The following is an 18211-nucleotide window of genomic DNA, read 5'->3' on the forward strand; positions in this document are numbered from 1 at the left end:
AATAAATAAATCTTTTAAAAAAATCACTGGAGGGGCTCCTGGGTGGCTCATTCGTTAAGCATTTGCCGTAGGCTCAGGACATGATCCCAGGGTCCTGGGATCGAGCCCCACATTGGGCTCCCTTCTTGGCGGGAAGCCTGCTTCTCCCTCTCCCACTCCCCCTGTTTGTGTTCCCTCTCTCGCTGTCTCTCGCTCTGTCAAATAAATAAATAAAATCTTTAAAGTCCACAGAAAGTTAACTGAAATTCAGTCAAGGAATAAGTTTTGTGTGTGTACTCTACCTCTCTCACCATAATGTCATGAAGTAACTACATTTCTCCTGTGCATGTAGAGTATTACTTATGAACTGTTCTTGGGAGAGTTAAGAAAATAGTTGGTTTAATCATGTTTTGTGTTGTGGGTCCAATTAAGAATTCTATTTGAAAAAGCTTTCAGGAGTTATGCGCTAAGCCTATAACATCATATGGTGAAGTAAGTACATAAAATCATGGGGAGTCTATGGATCTTAAACAGTTCCAACATACTGTCATTTAGAGGAAATTCCTTGGAAGAAGCTGTGCTTAGAACAAATAAAAGTCAATGTAGATACTTATAAACTTCTTTTCTGTAACTGATTGAGACTATAAGATTAGATTAGAGTGGTTTAGGGTAGGGAAGCAAAAAAATAAATATAAATCCACATTAGATGTTAATAGAATTAAAGGTAGGATAAATTTCTAACTCAAAAACTTTTGAATTGTGAAAGGTAACATATACCAGAAAAATGCATAAAGCATAATTTTACAGCTTAGTGAGTTATCACAAAGCAGGGACTTTTGCAGCATAACCAGATTAAGAAAATAAAGTATTGGGGCTACTGGGTGGCTTAGTTAGTTGAACATCCAACTCTTAGTTTCAGCTCAGGTCATGATCTCCTGGATCATGAGATCCAGCCTGCCTTGGGCTCAGGGGGTAGTCTGCTTGATTCTCTCCCTCTGCCTCTCCCCCCCCCATAGGCATGTGTACGCATACATGCGCTCTCTCTCTGTCCCTCTCTCTCTCTAAAATCAGTCAGTCAATCAATCTTTAAAAAAGGAAGCATTACTATACTTCAGAAGCCTCCTGCGTGTACCTTAACAATCAGCTCTTTTCCCTAGAGGTAAATATTTTCTTTGTAACTTTTTTTTTTTTTTGGTGATCTAAGTATATGTCCTTAAAATTATAATTTAGCATTGCCTGTTTTGGAAAATTACAGATTATTAAATAAATGGAATTATATGGTATGTATTTCTTGCTTGTGTTTATGCAATGTGATTTTCAAGAATCTTTTATATTGCAGGCAGGAGGTGTTTGTTGCCATGTTGCTCTGGACTATATTATTCTTTTTTACGAATATACCATAGTTTACCTGTTTACTTTAATACTGATGGATCTTTGAATTATCAGCAGTTTTTGGTGGTTACAAACAGTGCTACTTTGATTATTTTGCATTGATTCTGGTGGATATGTGCGTAAATTTCATTTGGCGTGAATTTGTTGCAGCATAGGTTATGTTTTCCATAGTGGTGTTCCCATTTACACTCAGGTGAGCTATGTATGAGAGAGCTTCCTTTGCTCCACATTCACCAACCTCTTGATATTGTCACACTTTTAATTTTGTCCATCTGTTGGCTAAGTAATGGATTCAGATTGTGGTTTTGATTTGCATTTCCTTGGTCACTAAGGAGGTTGAGCATTTTTTCATGCTAATTGGCTATTTAAAAAATTTTTTTGAAGTACCTATTTAAGTTATTTGCCCATTTTTCTGTTAATGTGTCTGAGAGATTTGTAAAAGTTCTTTATTTTCTATATACAAGCTTTTGTTGGTTATATTATTATAAATATTTTCTGTTCTGTGGGTCTTGTTTCATTTTCTGTTGTAGTCTCTGGGCTGCTATAACAAAAATACTACAGACTGGGTAACTTAAACAACAAACATGGTTTTCAGTTTTATTTTTATGTATTGCTCACAGTTTATTTCTTACAGTTTTGGAGGCTGGGAAGTCCAAGACCAAGACATTGGCTGACTCAGGGTCTGGTGAGGAGGGGTTGCTTCTGGTTCATAGTCTGCCATCTTTTTGCTGTCTTTGAGGTAACTCTCTAGAGTTTCTTTGAAAGGGCGCTAATCCCATTCCTGACCACCCTCATGACCTAATAACCTCCCAAAGGTCCCACCTTCAAATACCATCACATTGGGGATTAACTTTCTTTTTTTTTTTTTAATTCTTTTTTTTTAAAATATTTTATTTATTCATGAGAGACAGAGAGAGAGAGAGAGAGAGAAGTAGAGGGAGAAGCAGGCTCCCAAAGAGCAGGGAGCCCGATGTGGGACTCGATCCCAGGACCCTGGGATCATGACCTGAGCCGAAGGCAGACACTTAACTATCTGAGCCACCCAGATGCCCGGGGATTAACTTTCAACGTAAAAATTTGGTGGGATACAAACAGACATTCAGTCTGTAGCATTCTCCTAATGGACAAATTATGAACAAATATTCTTACTTGTAATGTGGTCCTGTGTATTAATCTTTTGCTTTATGGCTAATGATTTTTGTGTCTTAAGAAAAATTTCCTTACCCTGAGATCATGAATATATTTTCCTATATTATTTTGTAAGAGCTATATTTGCCTTTCACTATAGAGCTATATTTGCCTTTAGGTCTATAATTACCTGAGTGGTGTATGTATGACTGTGTGTATGTGTATGTATGTGTAGGTGAATGGATTAGGGTGTATTTAATTTTTTTCCATATAGATAGCCAGTTGTCCTAATGCCAATTACTAAGAAAATCATTTTTTATTCATTCTTCTATAGTGTAATCTCTGCTATATATCAAGGTGCATATGTAGGGAGGATCAATTTCTTGACTCTATTCTGTGTGACTGGTTTGTTTGTTTATTTTAGGTGTATGCCAAAGGCATTCTGTTTATAGCGTTACTGTAATTAAAACAGTCTCAGTATCTGGTAAAGCAAGTCCTCTCACTTTATCTTTAAGATTGTCTTGATTATTTTAGGGCCTTTATTTCTACGTAAATTTTAGTGTCATTTGTCATAAAAAAGCCTGTTGGGTTTGTAATAGAGCTCAAGGATGCAAGAGCACCTGGCTCCCGGGGTCCCAAACAGACCAGGTTTGGCCACTCCCCGCTGACAAAATTCGAAGTCAGTGAGACAAGTGATGGTTGAAACAAGAAAGTTTATTTCAATGAGGCCAACGCCAGGAAGATAGTGGACTAACGTTTCAAAGACTGTCTCCACAAAGTGCAGAAAATACTCCTAGGTTTATATAAGGAGAATGTGGGACAAAGGTTGATGGGGACATGCAACATGGGCCGTAAAGGTCAGTCAGGTTGATCATTGTCTTGGTGTAAAAAAATGTGGGGTCTTGCTGGTGTCAGGGCAGTTATTATTGCTTGAGGGGTAGTTTGAGTTCCCATTACAGGATGCTTTGCCCATTGGGTTGGTTGCCTAAACTGGAAAGAAGAACTTAATCAGTTAGAAAGTACAGACTAAGGTCAAAACAGAGGTAAAGTCTTCTTTCAGGTTTTTGATTGGCATTTAATTGAGTCTGTAGTTCAGTTTGAATCTAATTGTTGAACATGGTATGCTCCTCTATATACTTGAGTCTTTTTAAATGTTTTCCAATAAAGTTTTAGTCATTATTTGTCTTCATTATTTGTTACACTCATTCCTAGGTTATTTTTATAATGCTATTGGTATTTAATGCTATTTTTATTTTTAAATTTAATATTCTGTCTGCTGGCATATTTTGAAATACAGCTTTTGAATATCGATTTTTTAAAATTCATCAACCTTGCATAACTCTAATTATAATGACCTATTTGTGATGTCTTTTAAGTGTATAGTCGTATCATTGGCAAATAGTGACCATTTTGTTTCTTCCTAGTCTTTATAGTTTTCCCTACCCTTTCCCCTCTTGCTTAACTGCACTGGCTAGGTCCTCTAGTAAACAGTTGAATGGAAATGGTGATTGCCGGCATTTTTTGTCTTGTTCTGATCCTGAAGTTTCACCATTAAGTATTCATCTTCAAATTTAAGTATGATGTTAATCTGAATTTTTGTGTTATCTTTTATCAGATTAAACAGGTTTACATCCATTCCTAGTTGATTTAAGAATATATAATTTAAAATCATGAATGCTTGTTGAATTTATCATTTTCCTTTCATTTTTTGAGATGATCATTTGATTTATATCTCCTTTGTTTCTATTAATAAACAGTTGATTTTCAGGTGCTTAACCCAACTTGCATTCCTTGTATAAACTCAGTTTGATCATTGATGTAGTAGTGTATTGTTTTAGGTTTTTCTTTCATATATAAATTGCTGGGTTTGGTTTACTTTTGTTTAGGATTTTTACATCTGTTCATAACAGATTGCTGGTAGCTTTCCTTTGTGATTCTGTTCTCATTTTGGTATCAAGGTTATATTCCTCTCATAAAGTGAGTTGTAGATAATACCTTCTTTTTCTAGTCTCTGGAGTGGTTAATAAAAGGCTGGCATTTTTTTCTTCCTAAATTTTGGTAGAATTTGCCAGTGAAACTCCAGGCTTAGAATTTTCTTTGTAGGAAGGTTTTAAATTATATTTTGAATTCTTTAATAGTTATAGCACTATTCTGATTTTCTGTTTGTTTCTAGATCTGTTTGATAAACTGTATTTTTTTCAAAATTTACCTTTTTACTTAAAAATTGTATTGGTATAAAGTCATCTGAATGCCTGCAGTTACTGTAGTCTTGTCTTTTTTCTCTTCCTCATCGTGGTTATTTGTGCTCTCATTGACTTCTCCTTCCCTCCTTTTCCCCTTCCTTATCTTCTTGGCTGTTCACCGTATTAATCAGTATCACTGTAGATTTATCAATCAGTCTTCCCAGTGGACTAGCGTTGCTAGTCTTTGTGGTTTTTTTTTTTAATTTGTATTTGTTTTCTGCTTCATTAGTTTCTGGTCACATTTTGTTCTACGTTCTTTGGGTTTATTTTGCTGCATTTTTTCGCCCCTAATTGAAATGAAATGTTAGCTTCTTAATTTTAAGCTTCTTTTCAGGTGAATACATTTATGTGAATGTTCCTCCCAATACTATTTTTATCTTCATGTCATAGGCCTTTATTATCATTATCACAAATTAAAAATAATTTCTAACTTCCATAATGGTATCTGTTTTGACTTACAGATATCCAAACATATGAGGAATTTCTGGTTGTTTCAAGTTGATTTAGAACATTATTGCGTTGTTGTCAAAGAATATACATCGTGTAATATTGACGTGTTGATTGGCATTTAATTGAAACTTGCACTGTGGCCCAGGAAAAGGTCTGTTTTTTGTCAGTGTTCCCCCTATGCTATGGAAGAGTAATGTGAAGCTTTTGGTTAATGATTTTCCTGTGTGTCCATCACATAAAGTTTGGTATTCTACTGTTGAAATATCTTGTTTTCCTACTGATTTTTCTCCCTGTTTGTTTCTATCAGGTGATAGCAATGCATTAAAAATTTTCACTGTATTTGTAGACTTACTTACTACCACTTCTTGTCATTCTGTTAATTTTTGCTTATACTTTGATTTCATGTTATTAGGTCATCTCTTCTGGTGAATTGAACCACCTTACTTTTACTTTGAAGTGACTCTTTTTATTTCCAATTATACCGTTTTCTTTAAAATGCCCTTTGATATCAATATAGCTCCCGAGTTTTCTTTGGATTTTGCATGCTCCATTTTTTTCAATCCTTTTACTCTCAGCCTTTCTGCATTGGTATGTTTTAGCTGATATTCTCATAATTACATAGTTGGCTTTTAAACATCCAATGAGATAGTGTTTATCTTTTAAATGGAATATTTTAGTGTATTTACACTTAATGTAAATATTGTTATATTTGCGTTTCTGTATTTCTAAAACTTAGAACTCTTAAAATAGTCTTTTACTCCATCTTTGTATCAGTTTGTGTACATGCATGAGGATATTTGACAAATTTCTTTTTTTTTTTTTTTTTTAAGATTTATGTGTTTTAGAGAGAGAGAGAGAAAACATGACTGGGGGGGAGGGGCAGAGGGAGAGGGAGAGAGAATCTCAAGTGGACTCTGTGCTGACTGTGGAGCCCGATGTGGGGCTCGATCCCAGGACCCTGAGGTCAGGACCTAAGCTGAAACCAAGAGTCAGACGCTTAATCGACTCTGCTACCCAGGCAGCCCTTGACAAATTTCTTTCTTTTTTTTTTTAAAGATTTTATTTATTTTTTGACAGAGAGACAGCGAGAGAGGGAACACAAGCAGGGGGGTTGGGAGAGGGAGAAGCAGGCGATGTGGGGCTCAAGCCCAGGACCCTGGGATCATGACCTGAGTCGAAGGCAGACGCTTAACAACTGAGCCACCCAGGTGCCCCAACCCTTGACAAATTTCTTGCAAAGGAATTGCTTAGACATTAAAAATATTGGCCATTTTGGTTCTTTCTTTCTTTTTTTTTTGTATTTTTTGTTCTGATTTTGAAAAATGATCATTGTGTGATATTTATGAAAGAAACTTTTCTTCGTGTTTTTAATCTTAAGATATATTATTTGGGTAACCAGATAGCCGTGTTGAGAACTATAACATTTTATGTTTGTGAGGTATGAATATTGCAAAAGCATTCTGTGTTTTTTCAGTTTATTTTCTGGCTTGTCATTTCTGAAGAATTTCCACGTTCTCTTTCTTTTGTCCTGCAGTAACTTTGCAGCTACCTGTGTAGCTTGAACTGATTGTCTTTCTTGAAAGCTTTGCTACCTTTTTTTTTCCTCCTGATGCTTTTGCTCAGGGAGGAGAATTGACAAAGTTTAATGTTATGTAGTGTGTCAAATATAAATGTAAAGCAGCTATACTTAATGGAATATAAACTAAAGTTAATCTGATACTTCTAGTAGTAATATATTCAGTTTGAGGAGTAAAGGATGTAATTTTTGTTAATGTTTATCTCATATAAGTGATTTTATTTATAAGCATTTCATTAAAAAGTATCTTTTTATTATAGAAAATTTAGAACATATCCAAAGGTACAGGGAAGAGATTACCTTTTTGTTCTCAACACTTAAATAATTATCAATTCATGGCTAATTTTGTTTCATCTTCTTTCTATTATTTTGAAATACATCTGAAGCATCATATCATTTTAGGTAGATAGATATTATACTGGTAGAGTCTCACCTTGATCAAACTTTAGTCAGGCTCATCTGGATTCTCTTCCCAACTGGGTCACAACTTTGGTCTTGTGAGTCTGTTTTTGTATTGCTCCGTTTTGGCAATAATCTTGGTCAAATTGGTTTAGCCAGGATCCTGTACCCTTAACACCCTTGGGTTCCTTAGCCCCCGACCATCCTCCTGGTGATATCCTATCACCCTGGGCTGCCTTCAAGAACTCTGTTAGATCTGTTTAGCCAGAATCCCCCTTACCCCAGATGTTTCCTCTTAGTAATTTTCCATCCACTCAACACCCCCAACCCCTTCTCCTTGGCTATAAATTCCCAGTGTTTCTTGTTGTATTGGGAATTGAGCCACATTCTGTATTGAGATCTCTTTTTCCCTTTTGCAGTAGTCCTGAATAAAATCTGTTTTTACCCTTTTTAGCTCTTGTACAGTTATATATTTCATTATGTGTCTCTAGAAGATAAGAATTCTTTTAAAGGCTATTATCACATCTAAAATATGATTGCTTAAAATCACATGTCGTTTATTTTCCATTTCTCCAATTGTTTTATAAAAAATTGTACTTTGAGATAGATATATCTTTTAAGTCTTTTGTTTTGCTTTGTTTTAATTCTGTAGATTTCCCCCCTTCCCTTTTTTTTTCTTACTATATAGTTGTTGAAGAAATTAGGTCATTTGTTTTCCAGTTAGGGTTTCCTGATTATGTTCCTGAGCTGTCATTTAACATGTTTCTCTGTTTCCTGTGCTTCCTGTAAATTGGTAGTTAGATATAAAGGCAAAAAACATTTTTTTCTTTAAAGATTTTATTTATTTTTATTTGAGAAAGCATGAGAGGGGGACAGAGCACAGAGGGAGAGGGAGAAGCAGACTCCCTGCTGAGCAGAGAACCCCACATGGGGCTCAAGGCAGGCTCCATCCCAGGACCCTGAGACCGTGACCTGAGCTGAAGACAGACACTTAACCAACTGAGCCATCCAGGTGCCCCCATTTTTTTTTTTAAGTACTTCTAATGTTGTAGATTTCTTGGATCATGTGTGGTAGAAGGGACTTAAAGATTGAACATTGTAATACTGTAGTTATATGTGTATAGTTAGAAAAGTGTAGTCATCTGTTCTACCTCCCTGATTTACACACCTCAGAGAGGTTATGGTTTATCTGGAATCCCACATCAAGTTGAGGTTAGAATCGAAGGTGCATTTGGAAGTAGGAATATCTTCCCCTTCTGAATTTTTAAGTCCTTTTTTGTGTTGCCACTTTAGTGTTTTTGTTCTTCAGATGTTCCATTCAGAGTATCATCCCCCTGTGGAACCCCCCCACCTGTGCCTGTGAATTCTTAAATTTGTCTTTTGTTCTCTTTCCACTTGAGCCCCATGCTGACTGTAATTCAGTTTATTAATCTGATAATGCCTAGTCTGTGTCAAAGTCCTCTTTTGCCACACCTTCCAATCTACCTTGTCCTTTTCTAAAGTCCTTTAGCCTGAGTATAATTCTTTTACTTTAAACAAAAGTGCAGCCATGGACCCCTTAAACATGAGAGATTTGTTTACTTTTGAAAATTTTTTTAACCTTTAGATTTATTACAAAAGTAGCATAATTATTAAAAATTTCAACAGTAAGTAACATATTTGTTTAAAAATTAAAACTGTGGAACTACATAAAGTAAAAACCAAATGTACCATGATCCTCCCCACTTCTACCTCTTTCCTTCCTTATTGATAACGATTATTAAGAGTTTGGTGTGTCTCATTCTAGACTTTATACAATTTATATATTATATATTCTTATATATATATACAAAAGTTTTGTTTCTTAAAAATAATTCAAAATTTTGTACTTACATTACAAAGTTACTTATGCAACATGGTCAGTATATTTTATAGGGAAGGTATTCTTCCTCCTCTAGTTAATGCTAGCTAGCTCTAATTTTCATTTTTCCTTTAAGACTAAGTTGTGAATCAGGAGAAACAAGTTAAGTGAGTGCCTACAAATACCAGGAAAACTTACAGATAGATTTTTATTTTACATAAAGGCGTGGAACAATTGTGTAATAAAAACTAAGTTATTCATGAATGCTATATGGCATATATTTTTAAAAAGTCTTATAATAGTAGAATTTACATACCAAAGGATGACAAAGGAAGACATTTAGCTCATTGTCAAAACTTTACTTGTTTAAAAAAATCAAAATTTGAAAAATACAGAAAACAAAACAAAAAAAACCCCACCCACAGTCTTATAGTAAATATTAATAGCCAAAATCAGAATTAGATAGAATATTCTAATTGTAGTCTTTTATCTAGCCTATATTTCTTTCCTAGAATCCCTTTTCCCAAATCTCAGGTGAGATTTTATAAGAAGGGCTAGCTTTCTCTGAGGTTCAAACTTTTTGAAGTATAAAACTTTATTAAACCTATTTACACTTTGAGACACATTTTACTAAAAGCCTTTTTTTTTCCCCCTGAAGCACAGAATCTTTGTGAGTCGGGAAAAGTAGGAAGGTAGGAGAGAAAAATCTCCCTAGTAGATCTTTTTTGCATAGTTTCACAAATAATAGCTAAATTACTTGGTATGTTGATAAGTTTTTTTCTCAAAAGCTAGAATGTCTTACTAGCTAGTTCCTTAAAGGAAGGAAACAAGAGGCTGCTGGAGAGGATTAGGGGGATAAAACACTATTCAACTGTCAGTTACTAAATTTTTTAATCCACAGAAGTCTGTAGTACATTTCAGATCATTAAGAATAGACTTTTAAAACCAAGTCTCTTGAAGCCTTTGGCATGTATATAAAAATAAGTAAATTTCTATTATAAAAGCATACACTCTTACTAGTATGTTCCTCCCATTTTTCTGTATCAGAAATGAAAAGGGGCATTGTCTACATCCAGTATTTACTTTTCACATCTCCGTATTACTTTGTGTCCCTTATGTTTATCTTGAAATGGAAAAGAATGTTTTTATTGTTTTGCTATAGTTGCCACCGATGTTATAGAAGCTGTATTGTGAGTGCTTTAAAATTCTCAAACCAGTTTTGTCTGTTATACTTGGAGCTTAGTCATCATCATACGTAGCAGGACCTGATTAAGAAGGCTGTTCCGCCTCTAAGCCTTGCTAGATTGTAGCCACTAGCAACCAGGCTGCAATAATTTCCCTTTGATGACATCATCCACTGTGGAAGAACCCAGTTGCTTCAGCGAGTCGAACTACATACAGTTCTAACCCTCATCAAATATGGCATCTCCCTCGCCTGCTGCCGCAGGGGTGGAAGAAATGGCAGTGTTTTTTTAAGCTAGCGAGCTTTTCTTTTTCTTTTTCTTCTTTTTAAAAATTCTCATCATGGATGCTTCTTCCGATCCCTATTTGCCTTATGACGGGGGAGGAGACTGTATTCCCTTGAGGGAATTACATAAAAGAGGTAATACCATCCCTTGCTGTGAAGCCTCTGTTGGTATGTTTTGCATGTGGCTGGGCGGTTCTCTAGTTTAAACAGGTCCTGGATTGTCCTTTAAATATTGCAGTATGTTGTTTAGTTGCCCTGGAATGTTAGTAAGGGGCAAATGGAGCCTTCTGAGTAGCTAGCTTTGTAGTCGTCCCTGATTGTTTTCTCTGTGCAGATTAGTACTGCTTCAGATCACATCGGACTCAGACTCGGACTCTGACTCCATCTTCTATGTGAAAATCCTCTTTCTTTTAACTGCGAAAATGAATTAATCCGCTTTTACAGCTATCTAGAGGCATGTTAGCACCTAAAAAGTAATGTTTTTCTTAATTTGGAAAACTTACGTGTTTCCTTTAATTTACACAGAGAAATCAAATATGTGTCTCTGCACCTGTATGTTTCAGCTGCTGCCAGTTACCATGTAGCTTTTGCCACCACAAAGTAAATTTATAGTAAAAGCTCTGCTTACATTTTAGAACACTTAAAGATGGCAATAAAGACGAACAATTTTTATATTAATATTTTTCATTTAATAGGTATTTTGGCTGATTAACATTAAACTACATTGTCTCCTACAGGTATTTCATAAAAATTGATAAAAACAATGACGGTAATTTTTACATACCAGAAAAAATAATAGTAAATAGTTTGTAAAAACCAGAAAAGCACCCAGCATTCATGTAAATCGTTTGGAAGGTACTGCCTGGGTGTTCATAAAAATAATTACATGTTAATAAAGCTGCCCTTTTAAAATTTTTCTTAAACTAATCTAAAAACACACTGGTTGGTAGTTGTTCTAGAAAAAAATTGAACCTTAAGAAAAATCTCTTAGCTAGGTGATTTCATTTTTAAGCCATGTTAATTTGAATTACTGCGTGATATTATACACTCATTTCGTGGTTTAACCCAAACTTTTATTTATGAAGCAAAAAAGGAAGTCGTGATTTTCCTGAGCATATGTAGCCTGCTTTATTTAAAATATAGTTTGTATTCTGATAACATTTTTTTTTTTAGTATTCAGTTCCATTAGGATTAGAAAATGTTAAGGTATTCAGCAAAAATTTATTAATTTATTGTGTCTGCTAGACACTATTTTAGGCCCTGAACAGCTGTAACATAGAATATCCTATAGTATTCTGTTGTTAGTAAAAACTTACTTTTCAGATTTTGGGAAAACTATATGAAGATCATGTTAACATATAGTGTACTTTCTCTTACAGAGTTGCTCTCAATAAAATTTCTCTATATAAAGTATGTATACATATTTTAAACATTTGGGGAAATATCTAAAAGCATAGAAAGAAAATAAAAATTTCTCATAATCTTACCACCCAGAGGTTTTTTGTTTTGTTTTTTAATTTTTCAATTCTTCATATGTTCATAAACTCTCCTTTTTCCTATGTTTTCATCATTCCTTTTCTGGTAAGGATTTCTTTAAACAGGAAGCAACGTGAATGAATGGTGACTGTTCAAATGTCACAGTATTTGCTAATCAGTAATTAAACTGTAAAACAAGACAAACTGTGTTTTCTCTGAGCTATTACAACATCTGTTTGTTGATGGTGATAAACCAGAAAACCTGGGCTTGGGAAATTTAAATTCCCAGTGTTAAGCTTGACAGTCTTTGACCGAACTTACTATGGACTCCATTTCTGTATGAGATATGCAAATAATAAGAAATAAGCTAAAGCTTATGTGAGAGTAAGGCATGGTTATTGATGTGGTTATTACTAAAACATAAGCTTTTTGTTTCTCTTACAATTTCATAAATGGTCTTTAGGAATCTTGCTTAAGGTCTGAATCAGGCACATTCTTGGCAGCCCAAATAGGTTCCTTATCCCTTGATGAGACTTACTGTAATAGAAACCAATCTTATTTGAAAGTAACATTGTGTCTTTGAAGTACAGATCAGTCAGTTATTAGGCTCACTTGACTGTGCTGTGGTATCCCGGTATCTATGGATAAGAGGTTATTTGTTTTCCATAATTTATGACCTATTGTAGACATGGGTCAACACAAAGGAACTGGAGATGTAGAAACAAGCAGCTAGCATAAATCAAGAAAACTGAATCAGCTTTCCTGTGAGGGCAAAATTATAATGACTAGAAATATCTCTTTAGGCTGATGAAGAATGAAGAGGCAGATAGTCAAAATGTAAAATTGTAAAGGATATCAATAAAGTAAATATGAATCTGTTAATGAATCTCTGAGCGTTAAAGTTAGGGATTACCTTTGTGGAGTAAATAAAATTCAGTTCTGTTTTTCAAGGTGAGATGGTAAATGATGAAGCTTCCTACTTAAGTGGATAATATAGAGACTGGAAATGTAAGTAAATTAAACATAGAATTAATTAATATGTTGTTGATAGATTAGAAATTAAGATGGCATTTTAGAAATAGCCATTTTTGAGATAAATTTCCTATACAGAAACTATCAAGTTTTTTCATACAATGTGTCTTTTCCATTTTTATAAGAAAAAAATAAAACACTTGGTTCATTTGGATTAATTTAAATACTTTGACTTTTTCTTAATTTGTTCATGAAGTTTAAGTAGTTTGGGGAGTTGAATTCTTTTCTTCTACCGGGCCTTTCTTTTGGATTTGATCTTTTGGACTCTGAGCCTCCTTTTATTCCATGAGGGAGTCTTTAAAAATTATTTGAATATTAAATGTTTCATTCAAGTATTTATTGAGTTCTTGTATATATAAGGTACTCTTAGGTGCTGTGGAGAATGATGGTGGTAGTAATAGTAATATTAATAATAGCTAATACTTAGTATAGAATTTACTACTGTTTGCCACATACTTTTGTTAGTGCTTTAGGTATATTCATTCATGTGTAAAAAATCATTTAAGTCCTCCTCATAGACTTGTGACTTAGGTACTGTTATAATTCCCATTTTCCTGTTGACAAAACTGAAAGAAATCATAAAGAGAAGTCAGGATTCAATCCAGATGATATGGCTTATACTCCAATTATGGGGAAATACTGCTTCTCACTATGTATATCCCTGTAATACTTGGCATTTGGAGCCTGGCAGGGGAAAAAGAAAGCTTCCCAAGTTTAAAAACAAAGAAACAAAGCCCAAGAAAGTAAATATATTTCTAGTGAATGGTATAGAGTGCGTGGTCTGTGGGATTTTAGGGGAGGAAGAGATCAGTCTCCTTTTGACAAGTGCTATCAAAGTAGGCCAAGTTTTCAAGTACACAAGGGAATTTGATAGGACACTCCTGGTAGAGAGGCTAGAATGAGTAAATGCTCTGATGGGAGTAAATGCCTAGTGTGTTCCTGATTAGTTTTGTTTTATCAGTGGGTCAGTTAAGGGGGCAGTATAGCTAGGCAGAAGAGTGCCAGATCCTAGAGGAGCTTGAATGCCGGACTAATGATGGTCTTAAAGCACAAAATATGGGGACTTCCTATTGAAATAAATGTTTGGGGTCTTATTAAGTTTCTGCCTGAAGTTATTTCGTGATATTCATTAGCTCAGAAATGTATTTGAGTAAAGCTTTTTTTGTTACTGTTATAATGAGATTTTTTCATTTTTATTTCCTCCAAGAAGTATCATTAGTTAGCATTTTTTGGGCACATTATTTGGAAATCCAGGTGTTAGGTGATATTTTTACTGCCGAAGTATCATTCTGTAGGCTCTTTTTTTTTTTTATGTTTCTCTGGATGTTTTACAACTGACTTTTTTTTTTTAAGTTTTTATTTATTTGTTTGTCAGAGAGAGAGAGCACAAGCAGGGGGAGCGGCAGGCAGAGGGAGAGGGAGATCCCGCTGAGCAGGAAGCCCAATGCGGGCTCCATCCTAGGACCCTGGGATCATGACCTGAGCCGAAGGCAGATGTTTAACCAACTGATTCACCCAGGTCTCCCCATTCTCTGTAGGCTCTTTGTAAAATGAGTTTAGGATCCAGGTCCTTATTTTATTATCATTACCTCTTTCAGCCAACGAGAAAATTAAATCTCTTCTTACAGATTTATTCATCTAAGTGTCTGTAAATTAAAAGAACAAATATTCTTTATTTGATGTCAGAAACTCTTTGTATTCTAAAACAATAGTATAAAAACAAAGCCTGTGTTTAAATTTATTTTGCTCATAGTATCTCAATTTAAAACCTTCAGTAAAATCTGGTTCATATTCTAGCTCTATTTTCTAAAAATAACTGACACTTTACTATGATTTTTTTTTTATATCTCACAGCTTGTTAAGTCAGAAATGCTTTGTGTATCAAGATTTCAAAATGTGAGCAGATCTCCTGCCATGTTGAATAGGTTTGTAATTTTGGCTATTTTCCTGGCATTGAGGTCTCTGCTTTGTGCATACACAAAGCCACAGGAGACTGGTGGCTTAAATTATATTTTAAAGTTTTGGTTTTGTTTTTAAACATATGTTTAATTTGTAATTTTTTGGAGTCCATTACAACCTTAATTAAATCAAAAAGATTTTGTTTCTGTCGTTTATTCCTCTTGCCACTTTAGAAAGCAAATTTTGTAAATCCTTTATTCATGTAATATACAAATTATCTTACATTCAGAGTTGATAAATGAACATGGAATTTGTTTCCAATTATACAGGTGTCTTAATACCCACTTTATCATCTCTACCTAAGGATGTAGGCTTTTTATTTTGGGATGGCAATGGAGCAGAGAAGAAAACTGTGAATTGAATAATGGACTCAGCATTGCTACTGACTGGTTGTGTATCTTTGGTCAACTTCTTTGGAATTTGGTTTTAATTTCCAAGTCTTTACGGTTTAAATCCTAGTTAAATATGACTGTGGATGGCAGGACAAATTTCAAGAGCATGTACTTGATTCATTTATCCAGTGGACATTTAATTGACCACCTACTAAGAACTTAGCACTGTGCTTGCCATACCTTTTTAATCTTTCATTTGGGAGTCTGCTAACATTCTGGAACTTCCATTTACTTTCTCCTCCCTAACCAGGATGACCATTTTTTACCAGTAAGGTCACAGAGGGAAGGAAAAAAAACAAAAACACAACGGGGACTAGACTTCCTGTTCTTAATACACGGAAGAAAGTCGGTAGTCAAGAATATGTAGAGTTTTGGATTTCTGCCTGTCTTCCTTCATAATTAAAAAAAATGTATATGTTGTGTTTATGTGTGTGTGTGCCTGCGTGTGTGTGATAGGACAGTAGTTTGCATTATGACTTTAAATGCCAAGGATCACAGCTCCCACATTTTTTGAGATGGAGTCTAGACATAGTAAGTTCTAGTCTTGGTAAATAAATGTATACCTGTTTTTCATCCCAGCCTACTATTTGTCTATTCCCTCGGAGAAAAGACAGGCTGCTGAACATGTGTGACTGTGAAATTTACTAATAAGCTTAGTTTAAGGAGTAACAGGTACTTTTTTTTTTTTCATTTCAGTTTAGCAAATATATATTGAGGGCTAGTGGATGGGAATATAAATGTTTTTTGTGGAAAATCTGGTAATTTTATTAATGTATGTATTTTAAGTTCAGTGTTTGTCAAATTGCAGATTTTAACATGTTGGTCTTGAAATCAACTGGGTTGTGACTAGTATCAAAAAAAGAGAAAGAAAATAGTAACGTATGACTGTATTTGCCAAAAAGTAAGTATACTAAGCTTTGGTTTTACTTGGGTACATATCTGTATACTTTTCTCACTATGTCAGTGAGAAATGTTTCTTGCTATGGGCTACAGTCACAAAAGTTTGAAAAACAGTTTCTAAGTATACACCTGGAGGGACAGTTAGCTCTCCCTGGGATAAAGGTAGGCTTCTCAGGGCCCAAAATGAATCTGGAACAACCTGACGATGAGAATGGGATGTGTTATTGTCATAGACCCCTGCTAAAACATAGGGATGTGAGTGCTGGTAGCAAAGCAGTGCCCAAGACTACTATTGCAACAGTTTTTCAATATAGCATTTTAATTAATATAGGACAAGTGGTCTGGAACCAAAGGCAAAGAGGGATGATGACAGTGAAGTGTAGGATTGCATTAATTGTTTGAAAGCTAAGTGTACGTGCACAAGTGTTTTGGGAAAAGGCACTACTTAAGAGTTCTTAACTTACTAGGGGAGGAGAGTGTCCACATATCTTATAGTATACATATGCAGGCAAACTAACCGTGAAATTATTTTTTAGTCAGTATTCAGTAGTGGTAAGAAATGCCTTTGGAATCACACTGCTTGAATTTGAATCCTGTTAATTACTTTGTAGATGTATGACCTTAACTCTCTGTATTTTGTTTTTCTAATTTATGAAATGGAGTAATACTTATTTCATGGGGTTGTTGTGAGGATTAAATGAGCTAATATATGTAAAGTGCCAAGAACAATATCTGGTGGGCCAAGTGCCAAGAACAATGTAGATATTGTTTTATTGTTGTTAGATACCAGATAGATAACAATGTCTGGCTTCTAGGCATGAAAGATTTTTTAAAATTCTGATGTAGTCTAGTTTATCTGTTATTTCTTTTGTCACCTGTCCTTTGGTGTTCTATTTGCAAAACCACTGCCTAACCCAAGGTCATAAGCATATACTCCTCTGTTTTAAGAGTTTTATAGTTTTAGTTAGCCCTTACGTTTAGTTAGGTTTGAGTTAATTTTTATGTTAGTGTGAAGTCCAGGTCCACTTTATTCTTTTGCATGTGGATAGCCAGTTGTCCCAGCATCGTTTGTTGAAAAGACCAACTCTTTTTTGTTTAGATTACGATATTGGTAAATGTTTTGTTTACATAGGTATATATGAATTTTTTGTACATAACTGTTTATAGAAGCATTTTTCATAATAGCCAAAAGGAGGAAACAGTCTAAATGTCCATCAGTGGATGAATGGATAAATAAAATGCGGAATATCCATAAATGTAATATGCACTCATAACAAGTAATGAAGTACTGATATGTGCTGCAACCTGGATGAACCTTGAAAACATTATGCTAAATAAAAGAACTCAAATACAAAAAACTACATATTATATGATTCCATTTATATAAAATGGCAAATAGGCAAATTCATATAGGCAGAAAGATTAGTAGTTGCTATGGAATGGGGGAGGGGTAGAAGAGATAATAAAGTTCTGCATCTGGGGAAAAAATAAACAAGACAAAGTTCTCTTATCAGTAAATTTATTTTTGCTGGACACCTGGGTGGCTCAGTCGGTTAAGCCTCTGCCTTTGGCTCAGGTCATGATCCCAGGGTCCTGGGATCGAGCCCTGTGTTGGCCTCCCTGCTCAGTGGAGAGTCTGCTTCTCCTTTTACCTCTGCCCCCGCCCCTCCCCGCTCTGCTTGTGCTCTCTGTCTCTATCTCAAATAAATTAAAGTTCTGTAACTTGCTTTAAAAAATTAAGCTTTTTGGGTGCCTGGGTGGCTCAATCAGTTAAGTGTCTGCCTTTGGCTCAGGTCATGATCCTGGGGTCCTGGGATCGAGTCCCACATGCAGGGAGCCTGCTTCTCCCTCTGCCTGCCACTCCCCTGCTTGTGCTCTCTCTCTCTCTCTCTCTCTCTCTGACAAATAAATAAAATCTTAAAAAAAAAAATAAAGATAAATTTATTTTTGCAAGAAAAGTGCAACTCAGTTAATAGC

The 18211-nt window shown here is 34.9% G+C and overlaps 1 protein-coding gene across 5 annotated transcripts in view; it reads left to right on the forward strand.

Annotated features, from left to right (window-relative positions):
• The window catches only part of CLCN3 (chloride voltage-gated channel 3), a 91550-nt gene that overhangs the window by 27639 nt on the left and 45700 nt on the right, over positions 1 to 18211 (forward strand). For 2 of the 5 annotated variants that reach the window (XM_027598102.2, XM_027598105.2), the window contains exon 1: positions 10345 to 10610. The exons of 2 other annotated variants lie outside the window; for them this stretch is intronic. In XM_027598102.2, the coding sequence (XP_027453903.1) occupies positions 10532 to 10610 (79 nt within the window). In that variant the 5' untranslated portion in view covers positions 10345 to 10531. Of the gene's footprint in view, positions 1 to 10344; positions 10611 to 12905; positions 12960 to 18211 lie in introns of those variants that run through there. One more of the 5 variants, XM_027598104.2, reaches the window with a different exon arrangement.

Source organism: Zalophus californianus, chromosome 2, assembly GCF_009762305.2.
Source record: "Zalophus californianus isolate mZalCal1 chromosome 2, mZalCal1.pri.v2, whole genome shotgun sequence".
In the NCBI taxonomy this organism is placed as follows: domain Eukaryota; kingdom Metazoa; phylum Chordata; class Mammalia; order Carnivora; family Otariidae; genus Zalophus; species Zalophus californianus.